The 19,931-nt window shown below is 50.4% G+C and overlaps 1 protein-coding gene across 1 annotated transcript in view; it reads left to right on the forward strand.

The window, feature by feature from the left end:
* The window catches only part of LOC119968603 (immunoglobulin kappa light chain-like), a 39,959-nt gene extending 22,092 nt beyond the window's left edge, over positions 1–17,867 (forward strand). Inside the window, exons 5-6 of the mRNA XM_038801227.1 lie at positions 5,972–6,076; positions 17,277–17,867. Of these exons, the coding sequence (XP_038657155.1) occupies positions 5,972–6,076; positions 17,277–17,395 (224 nt within the window). The 3' untranslated portion in view covers positions 17,396–17,867. The remainder of the gene's footprint in view (positions 1–5,971; positions 6,077–17,276) is intronic.
* Positions 17,868–19,931: the final 2,064 nt, after the last annotated feature.

Raw genomic sequence — 19,931 nt, forward strand, 5'->3', positions numbered from 1 at the left:
CCTTAATTGGAAAAAATGAATTGGGTACTCTAAATTTATATTAAGAGAAGCTTTTGAGCGCAGCCACCCAGTTATTATTAGCTCAGTTTAAAAACAATGTTATACCAAAGGAAGAAGCGGTGAACACTGATGATGTTTCAGAGTGTCACTAAAAAAAACCTTTCCTTTCCATGCAGTTAAAAAAAATTGTATTTCCTGTATAGCAGGTTACTCACAAAGTTCCACCTAAGTGATCAAGGCACCTGAAGCGCATTTTTTAAATGCTGAATGCCTACTCGAGGGTACGCCTGGTGATAAAATGGCTGCTGTAGTGGTTGAACACTGGGCTCCTAAATGGGGTCATTATCCAAATTCTTAAGGGATTGCTCTTGTCCCCTGAAAGCTAACCATGGATTTGTGAATGTGGCTGAAATAGCTGAGGGAGTTGGGAATTCCTTAGGATGAGAGCCTTGTGACAGCTCCAAGGGAACCTCACACACATACACATGAAGGAAGACTGTTGTGGTCATGATCCATCTGTACGTTGAGTGAGTGGAAGGACTTTCAGTTGATGAAGGTATTAGAATGATGATCTGGAGCCTTTAAGGGAATGTGGGTGCAATTGATAACACCCCGTGCCTGAGGGAAGACTGTAACTGGACAAAGACCATGGCCGGGTTTCTCCAATAATGGGGCTATGTCCCCACGCCCGCGAGAAAATGGGTGGCAATCATTTTCTACAAAGTCCGGAGTGATTCTCCAATTCTAAAGGGGCTGGCAGGGCCGTGGAGTGTTCCACGCAGCTCCGGCTGCCAATACGGGGCCCTGCACTTCCGGCCGCGGGTCCGCATGACATGGCGAGCCCAAACAGCTGGCCGGCGCCAAAGAAGTTGGGCCCCACCCGGTTCGCGCGCCGATCGGTGGCCCCCGGTCGCGGGCCTGACCGTGGTGGAGGCCCCACCCAGTGAGGGATTCTCCCGCCTCCCACCAGGATGGCCATCGCAGCCGCGACTCCCAGATCCCACCGGATGGAAACATACGTGAACCACGCCGGCGGGAACTCGGCCAGTTGTCCGCGGAGAACAATTCTCCACGCGGGGACCTCTTTCAACAGACTCCAACCAGCGGCGCGTCAACCACGCGACTGGTGGTGATTCTCCAGTCGCCGGAGAATCGTGGGAAGGTGTCGGACCCGATCGCGGATCCGACGCCCCATTCTCTGCCACGATGGAGGTGTGGAGGCTCGCAGAATCCCAGCCCATCGCTCTCTGTTTCTGAGGTGCCAAAATTACAGGGAAAATAATGTGACCACCCACCTGAGTAAACCAGGTGTTAGTTCCAGCCTTAATGTGGTTGTGTGTGACTAGAATATAATAGAGAGGTTCCATTATGATCCCTAGAAGATCCTGAGGCATAAAGGTTGAGAGCGATGATTACCTTCACAGCCACTGGCAATGCATGGAGAAATGAATGGATTGTGGCTTGGGTTGCTGCTGGACCAGGCATCACAGCGCATGGCTAAGCCTCAGTCACCTTAGATATTGGCTTTCCATCCATCATGTTGAGGTCAGATACCCTAGGCCTGGGAACATTTCCCACTACGTAGTACCCGGTTTCCCTGCATCTTGTCTTCCTCTTTCATGGTGCACTGTTAAGAACCCGGCTGATGTTAAATGCAAAACCCAGAAGGGTAACTTGGAACATCGGTGATGTATATTTTGAACTTGGTGTACTGTGGGAAAAGATATGCAAACCAGAGAGGAATAGTCCAGTCATTTTGTGTTTAAGAAAGAATATTTATTAACTTAAAAGAAAAAGACATGACAAGATGGACTATAACACACTACAACAGTACACTTCACTACACTGATGGCTAAACACACAGTATCTCATGAAGTTACCCCCTTGTTCCCAACTACCTACATTTGCTGAACTCCGAGATGCCCCTTGTTCCCAAACAGCCTCCAAATGTGTATAACTCTATGAGCCAAATCAAGCAAATAATTACCACGCACAGGTTATCTGTCCACGTTTGGGAAAACCGTCTTCAGTTTTAGTGAAAGCGTTACCTTCCCAGTTTGAATTTTGGATTTTAACCAACACCCTTTTAGCAATAACCTGTTTTTAGGGGAGACTGTTTTCTGCAGCTGGGTGTGGCTGTGATGGTAGCCGCCTCGACTGTGTCCCTTTCTCCAGTTACTGTGCTACGGATATATCATTATTTACCATTGATGTGACCCACCTTGTGGTTCTGGCCTTTTAGCATATAAGTCAATTCCCTTATCTCCTACTTTGAAGTCATCTTTTCTAAACCTCATTGTTTTCCCCGAGTCACATAGATAAACATTTGCGTTTCTGACTGGTACGCTAATCTGAATATCAAAACCCCCTTCAGACAACTGCCCTTATCAATTCCCCTTTCTATTTTATTTTTTCCCATTTCTTTGTTTTTGATAAATTTAAAATACCCAATTAATTTTTTTCCAATTAAGGAGCAATTTAGGGTGACCAATCCACTTATCCTGCACATCTTTGGGTTCTGGGGGCGAAACCCACGCATTTTTTTAGGACCGGAGGAGGTTGAGAGGCGACTTAATAGAGGTTTATAAGATGATGAGGGGGAGAGATCGACTGGACGTTCAGAGATTATTTCCTCGGTGGATGTAGCTGTTACAAGGGAGCAGTGGTTAGAGTGTGGAATGGACTGCCTGCTGTGATAGTGAAGTCAGACACTTTAGGAACTTTCAAGCTGTTATTGGATAGGCACATGGAGCACACCAGAATGACAGGGTGTGGGGTAGCTTGATCTTGGTTTCGGACAATGCTCGGCACAACATCGAGGGCCGAAGGGCCTGTTCTGTGCTGTACTGTTCTATGTTCTATGAAATTATTTTTCACTGCAGGGATAATCCATTGATGCCCTGTAGGAAACTCTGATTGGTGGAATCGTTGGTTCCTTGAAAATCACACCCATCTCTAGCCAGGGTATGGCCAAAAGTAAATATGGCAAGATACAACACCTATACGTAGGCTCCACAAATCTTATCCCAACAGCAAGAGATTTCAACTGTGATTGGAGAGTTGCTCCATAATGAAAGGAGCATTCAGGAAAAACTCTGTAATTGAATTCATGCCAGCCTGAACTCTTCCCCTGATATAGTAGCCAAGTGCCAGTCTGAAATTCCACTGCCCCAGAAGCATTTCTAAGGGCACAGGAAGACACCATTTGGTGAAATGAGTGAGCAAGTGGCTGTCCCACCCTGTCTCACTTACTGCAATGGAGTCTTTCTGGGAGGCAACACACTATCCTGGAGTCATGGGGTCATATGCTCAGGGGCTGGTTTAGCTCATTCGGCTAAATCACTGGCTTTTAAAGCAGACCAAGCAGGCCAGCAGCACGGACCGTAGCAGCCTCCCCGGACAGGGGCCGGAATGTGGCGACTAGGGGCTTTTCACAGTAACTTAATTGAAGCCTACTCGTGACAATAAGCGATTTTCATTTCATTTTCATTTCATAAATATGATGCTAAGAAGGCATTCTGGGGCTTTGCAATGAAACCAGTAAGGGGCAGAAATCTGGTGAATAAGTTGCTGCTCTAAAACTCTCTCCCCTAACTGGACTGTGTTGATTCCGTATCCAAGGTGGGCCCAATTTCCGAGGTTATAGTGTTTTTATTGGGGATGGGATATCGGGAACATATTTTAAGAAGCTAAAGTTGATGGAACCATCAATTCAACGAACACGTGTAGTTGGATCTGAACAGAAGCTTTAATACACTTACAACAGAGCCAGCCTATTCGTCGTTGAACTTCAGATGAACTGGCAGGCTGGCTCTAAGGCACCGATCTTTATACATCGGTCCCAGGGGGAGGAGTCCTGGGCGGAGCCAAGGGAGGAGCCCAGTACAAACTCTCGCGTACTCCCAGAGCGACTCCCCCTGGTGGTCGGATAGTGCAACTGCACTTACAATGGTGGATAGTGAACAGCACGGAGTTATATTGGCAGCTATATGCAGCATTGATCTTACAACGGGTAGATAACGAACATATATACATGGAGTGATATTGGCAACTATATATAGTGTGAATCACATTCACCACAAAATTATTTCAACAAGATAATTCGAATTCAAGGTTAAGTGTTTGTGCCCTGCAAAGCCTTCATAATAGAATGGGTTACAGCAAGGTCATTTGCCTGCGGCATAATGTGAGTGGAATAGTCTAACATTTACTGACATTGAACTAGTGTAATATGTCCAAGATTAATGCTATTGATAACCCTCATAAATTTCCTTCTTGGGACATTTCCAACTTTATGGCGATAGGTTATCAAGATTATTGGTGATGTTCTGCCATCACAATTATCTCATAGACTAGCTTCAAAACAAATGCTGGTTCTTCACAGCTTGGTTTCTCTTGACTTAACTTGATGCAACTCATTACGAAAGCATGAAAGCATCTGGCACAGTTGCTATAAGCCAACCCCTGTAGTGATGTGAGACCAGGTATAATCTTACTTCCACGCCGTGACTGGATAACAATAAAGTGGAAGATCATTTACCCTTTGGGAGGCAATATTCCATCAATGTTATTCGCATACAATTCAGATGCAGGTTCAGGTTCCAAAGAATGTGGGATTGCCTGGGCAAACTTTTGTGGCAAGGATGACCATGCCTGAATTGTAAAGCTTCAAATTTGCTTTGGAAAATTGTTTGCAAAACATCAACTTATATTTATTTAACACCTTAAATGGAATAAAACCTCCGGGATAATTTTACAGGATTGTGATAAAGCAAAATCAGACACCGAGGCTCAGATTTTCAACACCCACGGCTGATGTCACATAGGCGCCGCCGTCGCGTCATTCTCGGCGCGCCGCCTTGACGCAAACGTCAAGGCCCGGCGGCCGAGAATTACGGGGCGCTGCTCCTAGCCCCCCGGGTGGGGGTGAATAAGGTGCGAGGAGCGGCCTCCGAGGCCGTCGTGAAACTCGGCCGAGTTCACGACGGCCTTCCCGATTTATCGCGGGAGCGGAGAATTCCGCCCTTAGTCTCCCGGTGGGAGAATTTCGCCCTGGATTCCTGTCCGTAGATTTTCCATCTTTTCACTCCAGCTGTTTTAAACAAAATAAAGGTTTTAAACAGAATACTCACAATGGGAGCTGATGCACTATCAGTGACCACAAAAACGAGCTTTCGGAGCACTGCTCCTTCCTCAGGTGGCACTCAGGTCGATCCAGGTTCGGCGCCAGCTTTGCTGTCATGAAAGCCCACGAATTCTGGGTGGCCGTCAACACTTAGGGCTGGATTCTCCGATTGACGACGTCACCTGAGGCCCTCCCCCGATGCTCCGCCCCAATGGGCCAACTTCCCGACGGTGTGGGACACGTGTGCTCACAGTGGGCCTCGTGTAGCAGCCGCCACAATCGAGGGGTGGGGGGGGGGGAGGGGTTTGTTCCGCTCGCCGGGGGAGCTGCGGCGGTGGCTGGGAGGATTAGTGGGGGTGGTCCGGGGTTGGCTAGGTGGGTTACAGGGGGAGCACTATCTGGCAGGCCGGGTCCACGCACGGCGCCGCCATGTTGTACGGCACGACAACGCAGGTCGCTGCCATGCGCATGCGCGGCCACGGACACGGCAATTCTGCATCCATATCTGCAGGTAAAGCAGGGGTCCTTACGTGGTGCGGTTGCTAGCCCCCCCCCCCCACCGGGCAGAGCATCAGTGCGGGGGCGCCGTTGACATTTTGGTCGTAAGACTAGACACCTGCTCCGGACATTTCCTCAAAATCAGAGAACCTAGCCCTTAGTCTCAGAAATGGAGAATCCAGCCCATTATCTTTACCAATCTCTCCATATCACCTTCATGATATTGCCATACAAATTTATTTAGCAGTTATACTTCATGCAAAAAAGTAATATTAAAGTCTGAAGTGCTGCTTTGTGGTATGTTAGTCAACATATTTTTTAATCCATGTCCTCACTTACACTCAACAGGTCTTGCCAGTGATAAACTACTGTGGACAATCCCAATAGTTAGTGGTCTAATTGCACTGATGGTGTTTGTGGTTGCTCCAGTGATTTGTACATGTTCAATTTTGAGTAAGTACCCATGTTTTTTTAGCTTTCAATCTAGAGTCATAGGGCAGGATTTAACGGGAGGAAACCGAATGCCATTTTGGGTGCATTTAGCGGGTTATTCCTCGGCACCTGCAGCACTGAAAATTACCCCGCTATCAAACAGGATTCTGGGGGTTTTTTGGCCTTGGCGAGGAGAGCCCCTCCAAGGCTGTACTTACCTCATTTCCCTTTTCTTAAAATGCCACCCCGAACTCTTGACCCCACTCGGACTCCCCACCACAGCCTCCAGGCTCCCCCCCCACCACACTTACCTGTTTAGGAGTGCTCGAGCCACCCCACCCCACCCCCCCCCCCACCTCATAATGGCAGGGCATCCCCAGGCCCGATCCCTGGCATGACCAAACTGGCACCTGGACACTACCAGACTGGCATCCTTGTAGTACCCTTGCCAGCCTGGAAGTGCCACATGGACACCTTGGCAGTGCCATGGTATCCAGGCTGTGGCAGGAGTGCCAGGGTATCACCCTGCCAAGAGCCCGACCGCCAGGGGGGTGGGGGCTCCGATGGCTTGGGAGACCCCCACAGGTGCTGTCATGCCTGGCCCATGTTTGTGTGGACCAGTGCTAAAGAGCGCCATGGCGAGGTCTCCCAGGCACAGGCGTTCGTAACGGGGCCTCGGGGGCATCAGACGCCAACATATTTAAATGAGCCGTTAAAGTAAATCTGGATGTCGCCCAGCGAGGGCGAGATCCAAATCGCAAAGTCTCAATCTCGCAAGGCGTGCTGAGTGTTGTAAACCTCATGAGAGATCTCTTGTGAGGTTTCGCCGCATCACCAAGTCGGGTTCAACAAGGCCGTTCGATTGATCTCATTGAGTTTGACAGCACTAAAAGTGGCCCTTTGGCCCATCATTTGTGTTCCACCCATCAAGTACCTATCTATTTCAATCCCATTTTCTAATCAAAGTTTATTTTTAGTCCAAAAAAGGCTATTGCAGCACATTTGCAGTTTTGTATTACACTCAGAGGTGTATAGTCACGGTTTCGCATATGAAGCAAACACACAAGTCTAATGCCACAAATTGTTTGATTAAGACAATCTGACGCTGCAGACTCTTCCGATGTAACTCTCTGGTTCTTCAGAGATCACTGCGACTCGGGATTATGGGAGCCATTTGCAGGCTGTTTATCGTTTTCAAATGAATTTTACTGGAATTGTCGGCAAGCAAGTTAATCATCCAAAATTAATGTGGCTGATCAGGAGAATTTCAATATATATATATTTTTTTAAAATAATTTTTATTGGAATTTTTTACAGAAAATATAAAATATAACAACAAACAATGAAATGCAACAAAATAACCCATAGCAACTGCAACACCCCCCAGACCGCCTCAACGCATGTATCATATCCCCCCACCCCCCCAACCCCAACAAAAGAACTTAAAAATAAATTAAAATTAAATAAACAAACATAGTCATCGTCTCCCCCCCCCGACCCCCTTTTCCCTCCCCCTTCCCCCCCTCCCCCCCCCAGGTTGCTGCTGCTACTGTCCCAGTACCCTATCGTTGAGCCAGAAAGTCGAGGAAAGGTTGCCACCGCCTAAAGAACCCTTGTACCGATCCTGTCAGGGCGAATTTGACCTTCTCTAGCTTAATAAAACCAACCATGTCATTGATCCAGGTCTCCACGCTTGGGGGCCTCGCATCCTTCCATTGTAGCAAAATCCTTCGCCGGGCTACTAGGGACGCAAAGGCCAGAACATCGGCCTCTTTCGGCTCCTGCACTCCCGGTTCCACCCCAACCCCAAAAATTGCGAATCCCCAGCCTGGCTTGACCCTGGATCCTACCACCCTCGACACCGTCCTCGCCACCCCCTTCCAGAACTCCTCCAGTGCCGGGCATGCCCAGAACATATGGGCATGGTTCACTGGACTCCCCGAAACCTGACACACCTGTCTTCACCCCCAAAGAACCTACTCATCCTTGTCCCAGTCACGTGGGCCTGGTGCAGCACCTTGAATTGAACACGAGGAGGAAGAATTAACCCTCTCCAGGGCATCAGCCCATGTCCCGTCTTCGATCTGTTCCCCCAGTTCCCCTCCCACTTAGTTTTCAGCTCCTCTACTGACGCCTCCTCCACCTCCTGCATAACCTTGTAGATATCAGATATCTTCCCCTCTCTGACCCAGACCCCCGAAAGCACCTTGTCACTCACCCCCCCTTGCGGGAAGCAAAGGGAATCCCTCCACCTGCCGTCTAGCAAATGCCTTTACCTGCAGATACCTGAACATGTTTCCCGGGGGATCCCAAATTTCTCCTCCAACTCCCCCAGGCTCGCAAACCTCCCATCAATAAACAGGTCCCTCAGCTGTCTGATGCCCACTCTGTACCAACCCTGAAATCTCCCATCAATGTACCCCGGGACGAACCTATGGTTCCCCCTTAACGGAGCCTCCATCGAGCCCCCCACTTCTCCCCTATGCCGCCTCCACTGCCCGCAAATCTTGAGGGTAGCCGCCACCACCGGACTCGTGGTATACCCGGGAGATCAGGAGGAGGGAATTGGGAGGCTCCCGTTTAAGAGGGCAGTGAAGAGTTTCAGATATCTGGGGGTGCTCGTGGTATACTCATGTCTTCATTCTCCCTCAGAAAATAAAAGGTGGGCAGCACGGTAGCATGGTGGTTAGCATAAATGCTTCACAGCTCCAGGGTCCCAGGTTTGATTCCCGGCTGGGTCACTGTCTGTGCGGAGTCTGCACGTCCTCCCCGTGTGTGCGTGGGTTTCCTCCGGGTGCTCCGGTTTCCTCCCACAGTCCAAAGATGTGCAGGTTAGGTGGATTGGCCATGCTAAATTGCCTGTAGTGTCCTAAAAAGTAAGGTTAAGGGGGGGGGGGGGGGGGGGGGGGGGGGGGTTGTTGGGTTACGGGTATAGGGTGGATACGTAGATTTGAGTAGGGTGATCATTGCTCGGCACAACATCGAGGGCCGAATGGCCTGTTCTGTATTGTGCTGCTGCTGTTGTACTGCTGCTGCTGCTGCTGTACCTCGTAGGAGGGAGCTGCCACGGCGCCGTTACCAGGGCCCCCAGGCTTGCATCTCCACAGGACGCCCTCTCCATCCGTTTCCATGCTGCCCCCTCCCCCTCCATCACCCACTTGCGCACCATCGACACATTGGCTGCCCAGTAGTACCCCGGGAGATTGGGTAACGCCAGCCCTCCCCCATCTCTACCCCGCTCCAAGAAGACCCTCTTCACCCTCGGGGTCCCATGCGCCCAAACAAAGCTCATGATGCTGCTGGTCACCCTTCTAAAAAAGGCCCTAGGGATAAAGATGGGCAAACACTGGAAGAGGAACAAGAACCTCGGGAGAACCGTCATTTTGACGGACTGCACTCTACCCGCCAGCGATAGCGGCACCATGTCCCACCTTTTAAATTCCTCCTCCATCTGCTCCACCAGCCTGGTAAAATTAAGCTTATGGAGAGTCCCCCAACTCCTGGCCACCTGCACCCCCAGGTATCTGAAACTCTTCACTGCCCTCTTAAACGGGAGCCTCCCAGTTCCCTCCTCCTGATCTCCCGGGTGTACTACAAATACCTCGCTCTTGCCTAATTTTAACTTATAGCCCGAGAAGCACCCAAATTCCGCTAACAGCTCCATCACCCCCGGCATTCCCCCTTCTGGGTCCGCCACATACAACAGCAGGTCGTTCGCATACAGCGATACCCGATGTTCCTCCCCACCCCGCACCAGACCCCTCCATCTCCGTGACTCCCTCAACGCCATAGCCAGAGGTTCAATCGCCAGTGCAAAGAGCAAGGGGGACAGGGGGCACCCCTGCCTGGTCCCACGGTAGAGCCTAAAGTACTCCGATCTCCTGCCATTTGTAACTACACTCGCCATCGGAGCCGCGTAGAGCAGCCTCACCCATTTGATGAATCCCTCCCCAAATCCAAACCGCTCCAGCACCTCCCATAGGTACCCCCACTCAACTCTATCAAACGCTTTCTCTGCGTCCAGCGCCACCACTATCTCCGCCTCCCCCTCCACTGCCGGCATCATGATAACGTTTAGCAGTCTCCGCACATTCGTGTTGAGCTGCCGTCCCTTGACAAATCCTGTCTGATCTTCGTGTATCACCCCTGGCACACAATCCTCTATCCTGGTGGCCAGGATCTTCGCCAGCAACTTGGCGTCAACATTAAGGAGCGAGATAGGCCTGTATGATCCACACTGCAAGGGGTCCTTATCCCGCTTTAGGATCAGAGAGATCAGTGCCCGCGATATGGTCGGGGTCAAAGCCTCCCCCTCCCATGCCTCATTGAAGGCTCGCACCAGCAGGGGACCCACCAGATCCGCATACTTTTTATAAAATTCCACCGGGAACCCATCAGGCCCCGGGGCCATACCTGACTGCATTTGTCAAATCCCCCTGACTAGCTCCTCCAACTCTATTGGCGTCCCCAGCCCCTCTACCAGCTCCTCTTGAACCCTTGGGAAACATAGCCTGTTCATGAAGCTCTCCATCCCCTCTCTCCCCATCGGAGGTTCCGACCGGTACAGTTCCTCGTAGAAGTCCCTAAAGACCCCATTTACTTCTCTCCCCTTCTGCACTACATTCCCATCCCCATCCGTCACTCCACCAATTTCCCTAGCAGCATCTCGCCTATGGAGCTGATGCGCCAACACCCTGCTCGCCTTCTCCCCATACTCATATACCGCGCCCTGCGCCCTCCTCCACTGTGTCTCCGCCTTTCTGGTGGTCAACAAGTCAAATTTGGCCTGCAAACTTCGTCGTTCCCCCAGCAACCCCTCCTCCGGTGCCTCCGCGTATCTCCTGTCCACATCCAGGAGCTCCCCCACCAGTCTCTCCCTCTCCCTCCTCCCCCTCCTTTCCCTATGGGCCCGGATGGAGATCAGCTCCCCCTGGATCACTGCTTTCAGAGCCTCCCAGACCATCCCCACCCGGACCTCCCCCGTGCCATTGGTATCATGATACCCCTCAATACTTCTCCGGACCCTCCTCATCAGCCAGCATCCCCACATCCAGGCGCCAGAGCGGGCGCTGGTCCCGCGCCTCTCCCATCTCCAGATCAACCCAGTGCGGAGCATGGTCTGAAATTGCTATGGCCGAATACTCGGCACCCTGCACCTTCGGAATCAATCCCCTGCTCAGGACGAAAAAATCTATTCGTGAATAAACCCTATGGACATGGGAGAAAAAGGAATACTCCCGCGCTGTCGGCCTCCCAAACCTCCAGGGATCCACCCCTCCCATCTGGTCCATGAATCCCCTCAGCACTTTGGCCGCCGCCGGTCTCCTACCCGTCCTTGAACTGGACCGGTCCAGTGGGGGATCCAGCACTGTGTTAAAATCTCCCCCCATGATCAGGACCCCTGCCTCCAGGTCCGGAATGCGGCCCAACAAGCGCCTCATGAAGCCAGCATCATCTCAAATCGGGGCATATACATTAACCAGCACCATCTTCTCTCCCTGCAGCCTACCCTTCACCATAATATATCTGCCCTCCTTGTCCGACACCACCTCAGCCACCTCGTACGCCACCCTCTTCCCCACCAGAATCGCCAACCCCCGGTTCTTCGCGTCCAATCCTGAGTGAAAAACCTGCCCCACCCACCCTTTCCTCAAACGAACCTGGTCCGCCACCTTCAGGTGGGTCTCCTGGAGCATAGCCACGTCCGCCTTCAACCCCTTCAGATGAGAAAATACCCTAGTTCTCTTAACCGGCCCATTCAGCCCCCTCACGTTCTAGGTAATCAGCCGGATCAGAGGGCAACCAGGCCCCCTTCCCCCGCCGACTGCTCGCCCCAGGCTAGCCCGACCCGTTCCCCATGGCGATAACGCCTCTCCTCTACCTCCCCGGCCCACGCCAGCTCCTTCCTGACCATTCCAGCAGCAACCCGGTATCCCCCCCCCCCCCACCCCCCAAGGCTAGGACACCTCCTAGCCGCGACGCACCCTCCATGGTACTTCCGTGAGTCAGCTGACTTCTGCTGACCCCGGCAGCTCCCGCCAAAACCTATCCCCTCCCGGCATGGAGTCATCCCCCTCTTGCCACACCTCCTTGGCACCGCTTCAGCGCGGGAAAGAAAACCAGTAGAGGCCACGCCCCCACCGCCAGCTCCGTCCCCCCCTGCCCTGCGGCACGGCAAACCAGAGGAAAGCCCGCGCTTTCACACTGCCACACCCCACCCTTCTGACGCAGCTCCCCAAAATCCAGTTTCACCCCAACCCCCAGCCCCGTACAGAAAAGAACATATAAAACACAAACCCCCAACGTTCCCCACATACCCCACACCCATACCCAACAAACAGACCCACCCGGAAACAGAGCAAAAAGAAAACCAGCATAAAAAACACACATGTCAAAGTTAAAGAACAGCAACAGCGAAAACAGGAACGGCCATAGTGTGTCCTCAGACCCTAGTTCGAGTCCAGCTTCTCCGCCTGTACAAAGGCCCACGCCTCCTCCGGGGACTCGAAGTAGTGGTGCCGGTCCTTGTATGTCAACCACAGGCGCGCAGGCTGCAGCATTCCAAATCTGACCTGCTTGGCATGCAGCACCTCCTTCGTCCGGTTGAACCCGGCCCGCCACTTTGCCACCTCCGCACTCCAGTCCTGGTAGATTCGCACTACCGAATTCTCCCACTTGCTGCTCCTCTCTTTCTTGGCCCAACGCAATACACACTCCCGGTCGCTGAATCGGTGGAACCGCACCAGCACCGCCCGCGGGGGTTCATTTGCCTTAGGCCTCCTGGCCAGCACTCTGTGAGCTCCCTCAAGCTCCAGGGGCAAATGGAAGGACCCCGCTCCCATCAACGAGCTCAACATCGTGGTCACGTACCACGGGAGATCCGATCCCTCCAGCCCCTCCGCCAGGCCCAGGATTGTCAAATTCTTTCGCCTCGTGCGAATGTCCAGCTCCTCCAAGCGGTCTTGCCACTTTTTGTGAAGTGCCTCGTGCAACTCCACTTTCCCCACGAGGACCACGGCCTCCTCCTCCCGCTCAGCGGCCTGCTGCTGCAACTCCCGAATAAACACCTCCTGGGCCGCCTGGGTCCCAAGCAGCTTGTTAGTAGTCGCATTCAGGGAGTCCAGCAGCTCAGCCTTCAGCTCCGCAAAACAGCGCAGAAGAGAAGCTTGCTGCTCCTGCGCCCACTTCCACCAGTCCTCGGGTGTTCCACCGGCCGCCATTTTGTCTTTCTTCCCCCGCTTTTCTTGGGAGCTGCTGCAGCTTTTTCCTTTGCCCCACTCCGGGTGAGCACCATAAATTATGGGGAATGCTCCTCTAGACACCTTCCCCCACCGGGATTCGTCGAAACAGTGTCGTTTGGGGCCCTCAAATCGGCCCAAAAGCCCTTAATTAGCGGGAGCTGCCGAACGTGCGGCTTAGCTCCGCATAGCCACAACCTGAATTCCTTCAATATATATTTTAATATGTTCCCATACGTCCCTGTGAATTATCATCCTTTATCTTACTTCCCTTTCCTTGACAAAGTACTTGGACATCCGTTCTATGTCTTTGTCATCATTGTCATGTCATTGGACAATAAAATGTTGCTGATAAAAATTGAATTGCTGTCCATATTTTAACTATAGCTTCCAAATCCATGACCATCTTTCACAACAATTCGCTGTGCGAATCTCTCCAGTCAGTTTTTGGCCTGGCACATCGATGAAACAAAGTCCATATTTGGATAAACAAATATCCATAGAATCCCGACAAAGCAGAGGGAGGCCATTCGGCCTCTGGAGTCTGCACCAACCCTCCAAAAGAGCACCTGATCTAGGCCCATTCTCCACTCTATCCACGTAACCCCACCTAACCTGCATAACTGAACAAATTATATCCTCTGACTGTGCGAATTACAATGGTTCATTATCCCTCCTTGAGCCAGAGTACTTCAGTCACCTGATCCTATAGTTTAGAATCTCTTCCATAAACCCTTTTACTTCCCTGTAACACCCTCCTTATAATTCATTTCTTTCACTAAGCTATGGATCCCCCCTCCAGGGTCTTTCTTTCACTCAGCATTCATCTTTTTTCTTTCCAGTTCGAGGAAAATGTTTTGGGACATTTCAATTAAACATAATTGCCTTTTCAAAGGGCATTCATTTCCTTACTCGCCAAAAGGCCTAGTAATGAGCCTCAGACATGGTGAAGTCAATGCATAATGAGGTGATAGATATTTGTCAGAAGCCTTTTATTAAAGAACAACATAATCAATTATCCAAACTGTTATTTGGACTTTATTGTAAAGAAGAATACAAGCGTTCTCTGGTTCCTGGCTAATATTTATGTCTTAACCTATATCACTAAAATCTAGTTATTGTGTGGGCTGTGCGTGGGGAGGCCCACGCACCATGTTCACTCGTTCTGGGCATGTCCAAAACTGAAGGGGTTCTGGCAGGGGTTCGCGGACATAATATCCAGGTGCTGACGTGGTCCCGAGTCCAGAAGTGGCAATGTTCGGAGTGTCGGAAGACCCGGGAATCCAGGGACGAGAGAGGCCGATGCCCTGGCCTTTGCCTCGCTGATAGCCCGGAGACGGATTTTGCTTGGGTGGAGGAACCCAGAGCCACCGAAACCGGGGGTGTGGGTGAGCAGACTGGCAGAGTTAATTAGGTTGGAGGAAATCCAGTTTGTCTTGAGAGGGTCAGTCAATGGGTTTGCCTGGAGGTGGAAGCCGTTCATCGACTTCTTCAAGGAGTATTGAGGTGTCAGCAGGGGGAGGCTGGGGGGAGAAAGGGGGGGGGGGGTAAATGGGTTAAAATGAGGAAGACAGGATGGGAGAAGGGGAATGGCAGGGGGGGTTGGGGTGTTGGTTAGCTAGTTATTTAACATGATGTTCCTGTTCGTTCTTGCTCTTGTTTTTGTTTATATTTACTGTTTATAGAATTGCCTTAATAAAAATGTTAAAAAGAAATCTAGTTATTATCACCTTCCGTTATTTGGGATCTTGCTGTGTAGGATAGCTTGACTAATCTTTGCTCCAACTCGTATTTAGACACTCCTAGGGGCTGGTTTAGCTCACCGGGCTAAATCACTGGCTTTTAAAGCAGACCAAGCAGGCCAGTAGCACTGTTTGATTCCCATACCAGCCTCCCTGGACAGGCGCTGGAATGTGGCAACTGGGGCTTTTCACAGTAACTTCATTGAAGCCTACTCGTGACAATAAGCGATTTTCATTTCATTTTCATTTCCTCCTGGCCTGTTTGGCTGATTTTTCTCCTCAAGCAAGTCCTTCTACATTCCTTGCTAAAATAATCTCTGAGTCCTGCATTCCTTCTTTGAAAAGCAGGCCAACCTCCCACAATAACCCTCCTCTACCTAGTTGAACTAACAATCACTTTGGGCAACCTTTGTTTTCACTCCAGAAAATGGCAAAGTCAGCAGATTTCACCTGAATTCAGGGGTAGCAATGTGGCACAGTGGTTGGCACTGCTGCCTCACGGCACCAAGGACCCGGGTAGAATCCCGGCCCCGGGTCACTGTCAATTGGAGTTTGCACATTCTCCCTGTGTCTGCATAGGTCTCACCCCCACAATCCAAAAACGTGCAGGGTAGGTGGATTGGCCCCTTAACTGGAGATGAAAAAAAAATTTCACCTGAATCGTTAACTTGCTATTTATCTCCGTACGTGCTGACCCACCTATTGCGTGCTTCGAGCATTTTCTGTCCTTGTTTCTGAATTTGTGCATTGACAGCTTTTGCTTTTTATTTTCTTTTAATACGATTGACTTCCTTCGGATAAGAGTCGCTGTTATGGGAATCCACATGGATCCCAGCCAGGCCTTTCCTTTTGGAATTGAACATTTCTTGAAAACTCCTCATTCCAATTCCTACTCCCATACGGTTCCTGACCTCTTCCTTTGTTACATTGATGACTATGTTGATGATGCTTCACCAGCTCTCTCTGTTCTCAGGGGTTGCATTCGCTGTGCTAATATTCCAATTCTTCATGTTTACATGCTCCATCTCAGAGTCCTTGGATAATTTTTTCTCCACATCTAACCGTTTCCTATTAAGCAGTTTGCAGGCTATTCAACATATTTAGTTTCCTTGTGTGATTTATTGATTCTCTTTTTTAATCTTCCTCTTTATCCCCCCTGATTTTTCTAACCTTACTAAGGTGTCCGTTATATTTCAATCTGCCGATCTTGGAATTGTTAATCCCAGAAACATTTTAGTTCTCTTCTCCCTTTACAGATGTTGATTGTCTTATTGCGTATTTACAGCATTTTGTTTTCACTTCAGATTTCTAATTGCAGTTTTTTCTTATACTGTTACTATTCAATACAGTACACTGGGTACACCGCATTACACTATGTATACACATTACACTGTACACTACATTGCACTATGTGCACCACAGTACACTGTGTACAACACATTACACTATTACACCATGTTACACTGTACACTACATTACACTGTGTACACCAATTGCCCTACACTACCAACATGGTCAAAATCCTGGAACTCCCTCATTAACATAACTGTGGGCATACTTACACCACATGGACTACAGCGGTTCAGGAAGGCAGCTCGCCACCATCTTTTCCAGGGCAATTAGGGATGGCCAATAAATGGTGTCCGAGCTGATGTGTTGGGTAAGCTGGGTCTGCGAGGATTGCATTTACCAGAGCAGTGAGAGAGACAGGCTACCAACACTTGGAGAAATGCAACTCTATTTTATTAAACTCTTAACTATTAAACATACTTTAACGGTGGGTTGACACTATGCTGAGTTGACTGGAGACCTGAGGCTAACCTGACCAGACTATCTCACTACCACATGGTGGATGTTCGAGTTGTTGCTCACAGGCTCTGACTGTCTCAGAGCCTGCATCCCCCAGAGAGCGGGAAAACTAGTGCCCTCTGGCTTTATAGTGGCCGTGTCCTGTCTGGTGATTGGCTGCTGTGTTCTGTGTGTTCATTGGTCATCCTGTGTGTCAATCAATGTCTGTCTGTGCATCATCATATACTTGTGTGTGTGTATTATGACACAAACCAGCGACCCCCCCCCTCCCCCCCCACACACACACACACACATCCCGTCAATAAATTTATCTACCTCCCATTTTAAAACAATCTCTTTGCACTGAAGTTGGCATTATTTATGCGCTGCAACCATTGCTGTTGTTTTGTCTATTGAACTTCTCTGAGAAATTTCCTGTTTGGTTTTTTACAGAAAAAATAGTTTCATCATCAAAGAAAGCAGCCATGCCTGAACGTGACCAAAGTGCGAGGGAGCAACCAAACGCTGATGATACTGTCATCTACTCACTGCTTGGTCAAGTGCACCCTTAGAATGTATGAACTGACACTGTTTAGTCAAAGACTGTAAATTGCATTGTTCAAAATGTTCAAATGCTCCTATTCATCATTTTGAAAATATCTATGGGCTATTTTATATTGATGGCATCCACCTTTTCCCTTCCGCACAAATGGAAACTCTCTTTTGAGCACAATATTTGTTGGCATGAAAATGCTACAGCAGCACGAGGCCTTTCATTGTTTACTGAGTGTGGGCCACACAACACTGCCGACTGTACCCCGAGCACCATCGGTGCTGAAAAAAGGTGCACACCATGTGCCGAATGCTGGCAATGGATATTATCCTGACATGAAAAGCCTTAACCTCCTTGACCACCCATGTGAGGACGTTCTTTTCCTTCCTGTTTTGCTGCCACGTCTGTGACACCAGGCGACGGGTCATGTGATTCCACTTTGTCTTCAGGGTGAGTCCGGAGGGCTTCATATCCCACCCTGGGAAACATTGCCCCCCCCCCCCCCCCCCCCCCCCACCCCCCCCCACCCCCACCCCCCTCCTCCTCCTCCTCCTCCTGTAATCCACCCTGAGTGACCAGAGCTTCCAGTACAGGATCAAAGATGGAATAACTTTTGCTTGGCTGTTGAGACATCCTTTCAGTGTTGAAAACTGGTTTTCTGTCTGGTATGATTACAGGTGTACAGCCTTCCCTTATTTTCTTTTTAAATAAATTTAGAGCACCCAATAATTTTTTTTCCAGTTAAGGGCCAATTTAGTGTGGCCAATCCACCTAACCTGCACATCTTTGGGTTGTGGGAGTGTGACCCACGTAGATGCAGGGAGAGAATGTGCAAACTCCACGCAGTGACCCAGGGCCGGGATCGAACCCGGGTCCTCAGCGCCATAGGGAGCAGTGCTAACCACTGTGCCACACTGTCGCCCACAGCCTCCTTTTCACAGACAGCGAACCTTTAAGAGGAGCAGTCTGCCTGGATCATGTAATTAGCTAAGCATGCCGCTTGTACAGCAGCTGCAGGTAGATTGGCTGACAGAGAAGCAATGCTGGAGTCACAGGCTAATATTAAAATCTTTCGGATGAGGCGATAAACAAAAATTGCATCATCCCAATGTTGGTCTGCTTGGATGCAGGCAGTTGTGAAGCATGTATCATGATCTCAAACCCATTAATTGGCTTCAGTAAATTTCTAACATTCTACGCCTACTCAATCAGTCTATATGAATGTTTCTGGAACATACCTCTCCATTCACCTGAGGAAGGAGCAGTGCTCCGAAAGCTCGTGTTTGAAACAAACCTGTTGGACTTTAACCTGGTGTTGTAAGACTTCTTACTGTACTCAATCAGACACATTGAGAATTTTTAATCCTTACATTTTTGCTGCCAGTTAATATCTGGTATCATGTTTGTAAGTCTTTATTGCACCCTCTACAGTTCCTCTGTATTGTTTTTTATAAGTATGACACATATTGCCCATACTACTCCAAGTATGGTTAACCAAGGTTCAATACAGGTTCAGCATAATTCCACTAATTTCCAGTTTTATCACTTTTAGGACCGTATTAATCTGTGCACTTCTTTCAGTGATTTGTATTCCCGACCTTCCTCTACCCTTTTCAGGCTTCTATTTTTCAAGTAATGCGTGAACTCCTCGTCATTAATATCAAGATAGGTCCCAACCATCCAGTAATATGCTACTTCAGCACGTTTGTTAATTTCTCTTCTAATTTGTTACAGTATTGGCTACACTGGGAAGTCTAGTTTCACATTAAAATGATATAACAAAACATGAGCATGCCATCGTCTCAATAGTTTGCTACTCTTTTGTGTTGCAGCTTTTCCACTCCATTCATAACTGGGGCGGGATTCTCCGAGCCCCCGCCGGGTCGGAGAATCGGCGGGGGGCAGCGTGAATCCCAACCCCGCCGGCCGCCGAATTCTCCGGCACCGGATATTCCCCCCCCCCCCCCCCCCCCCCGGCCGATTCTCCGGCCCGCGATGGGCCGAAGTCCCGCTGCTGTAATGCCGTTCGCGCCGGAGTGAATCAAACCACCTCCCTTACCGGCAGGGCTGGCGGGCTCCAGGGACCTGGGGGGGTGGGGGGGGGGGGGGGGGGACGATCTGGCCCCGGGGGGTACCTTAAGGGTGGCCTGGCCCGCGATCGGGGCCCACCGAGCGGCGTGCAGGCCTGTGCTGTGGGGGCACTCTTTTCCCTCCACGTCGGCCATTGCGTCTGCGATGGCCGACGTGGAAGTGACCCCGGGGGGAGGGGGGACAGTGCCGGAAAGGGGGGGACAGTGCCGGGGAGGGGGGGACAGTGCCGAGAGGGGGGGAAGGGAGGTTGTCCGGCTGGCCAGGTGCCATCCTCCAACAGTCGCGCCCATGCAGCCCATGGCACCTGGCTGCGCGGGCGGGGGGGGGTGGGGTACAGGCAATGATGACGTGTTGGCAACCCCCCCCCCCCCACAGGCCGTCATGTTTTCTGATCAGCCAGCGATGTTGCCTCGGTGTTACAGCCGCAGCGCTGACGGCCTCTTCCACCTCCCTCCACAGGCGCC

This window comes from Scyliorhinus canicula, chromosome 7, assembly GCF_902713615.1.
Source record: "Scyliorhinus canicula chromosome 7, sScyCan1.1, whole genome shotgun sequence".
NCBI lineage: Eukaryota > Metazoa > Chordata > Chondrichthyes > Carcharhiniformes > Scyliorhinidae > Scyliorhinus > Scyliorhinus canicula.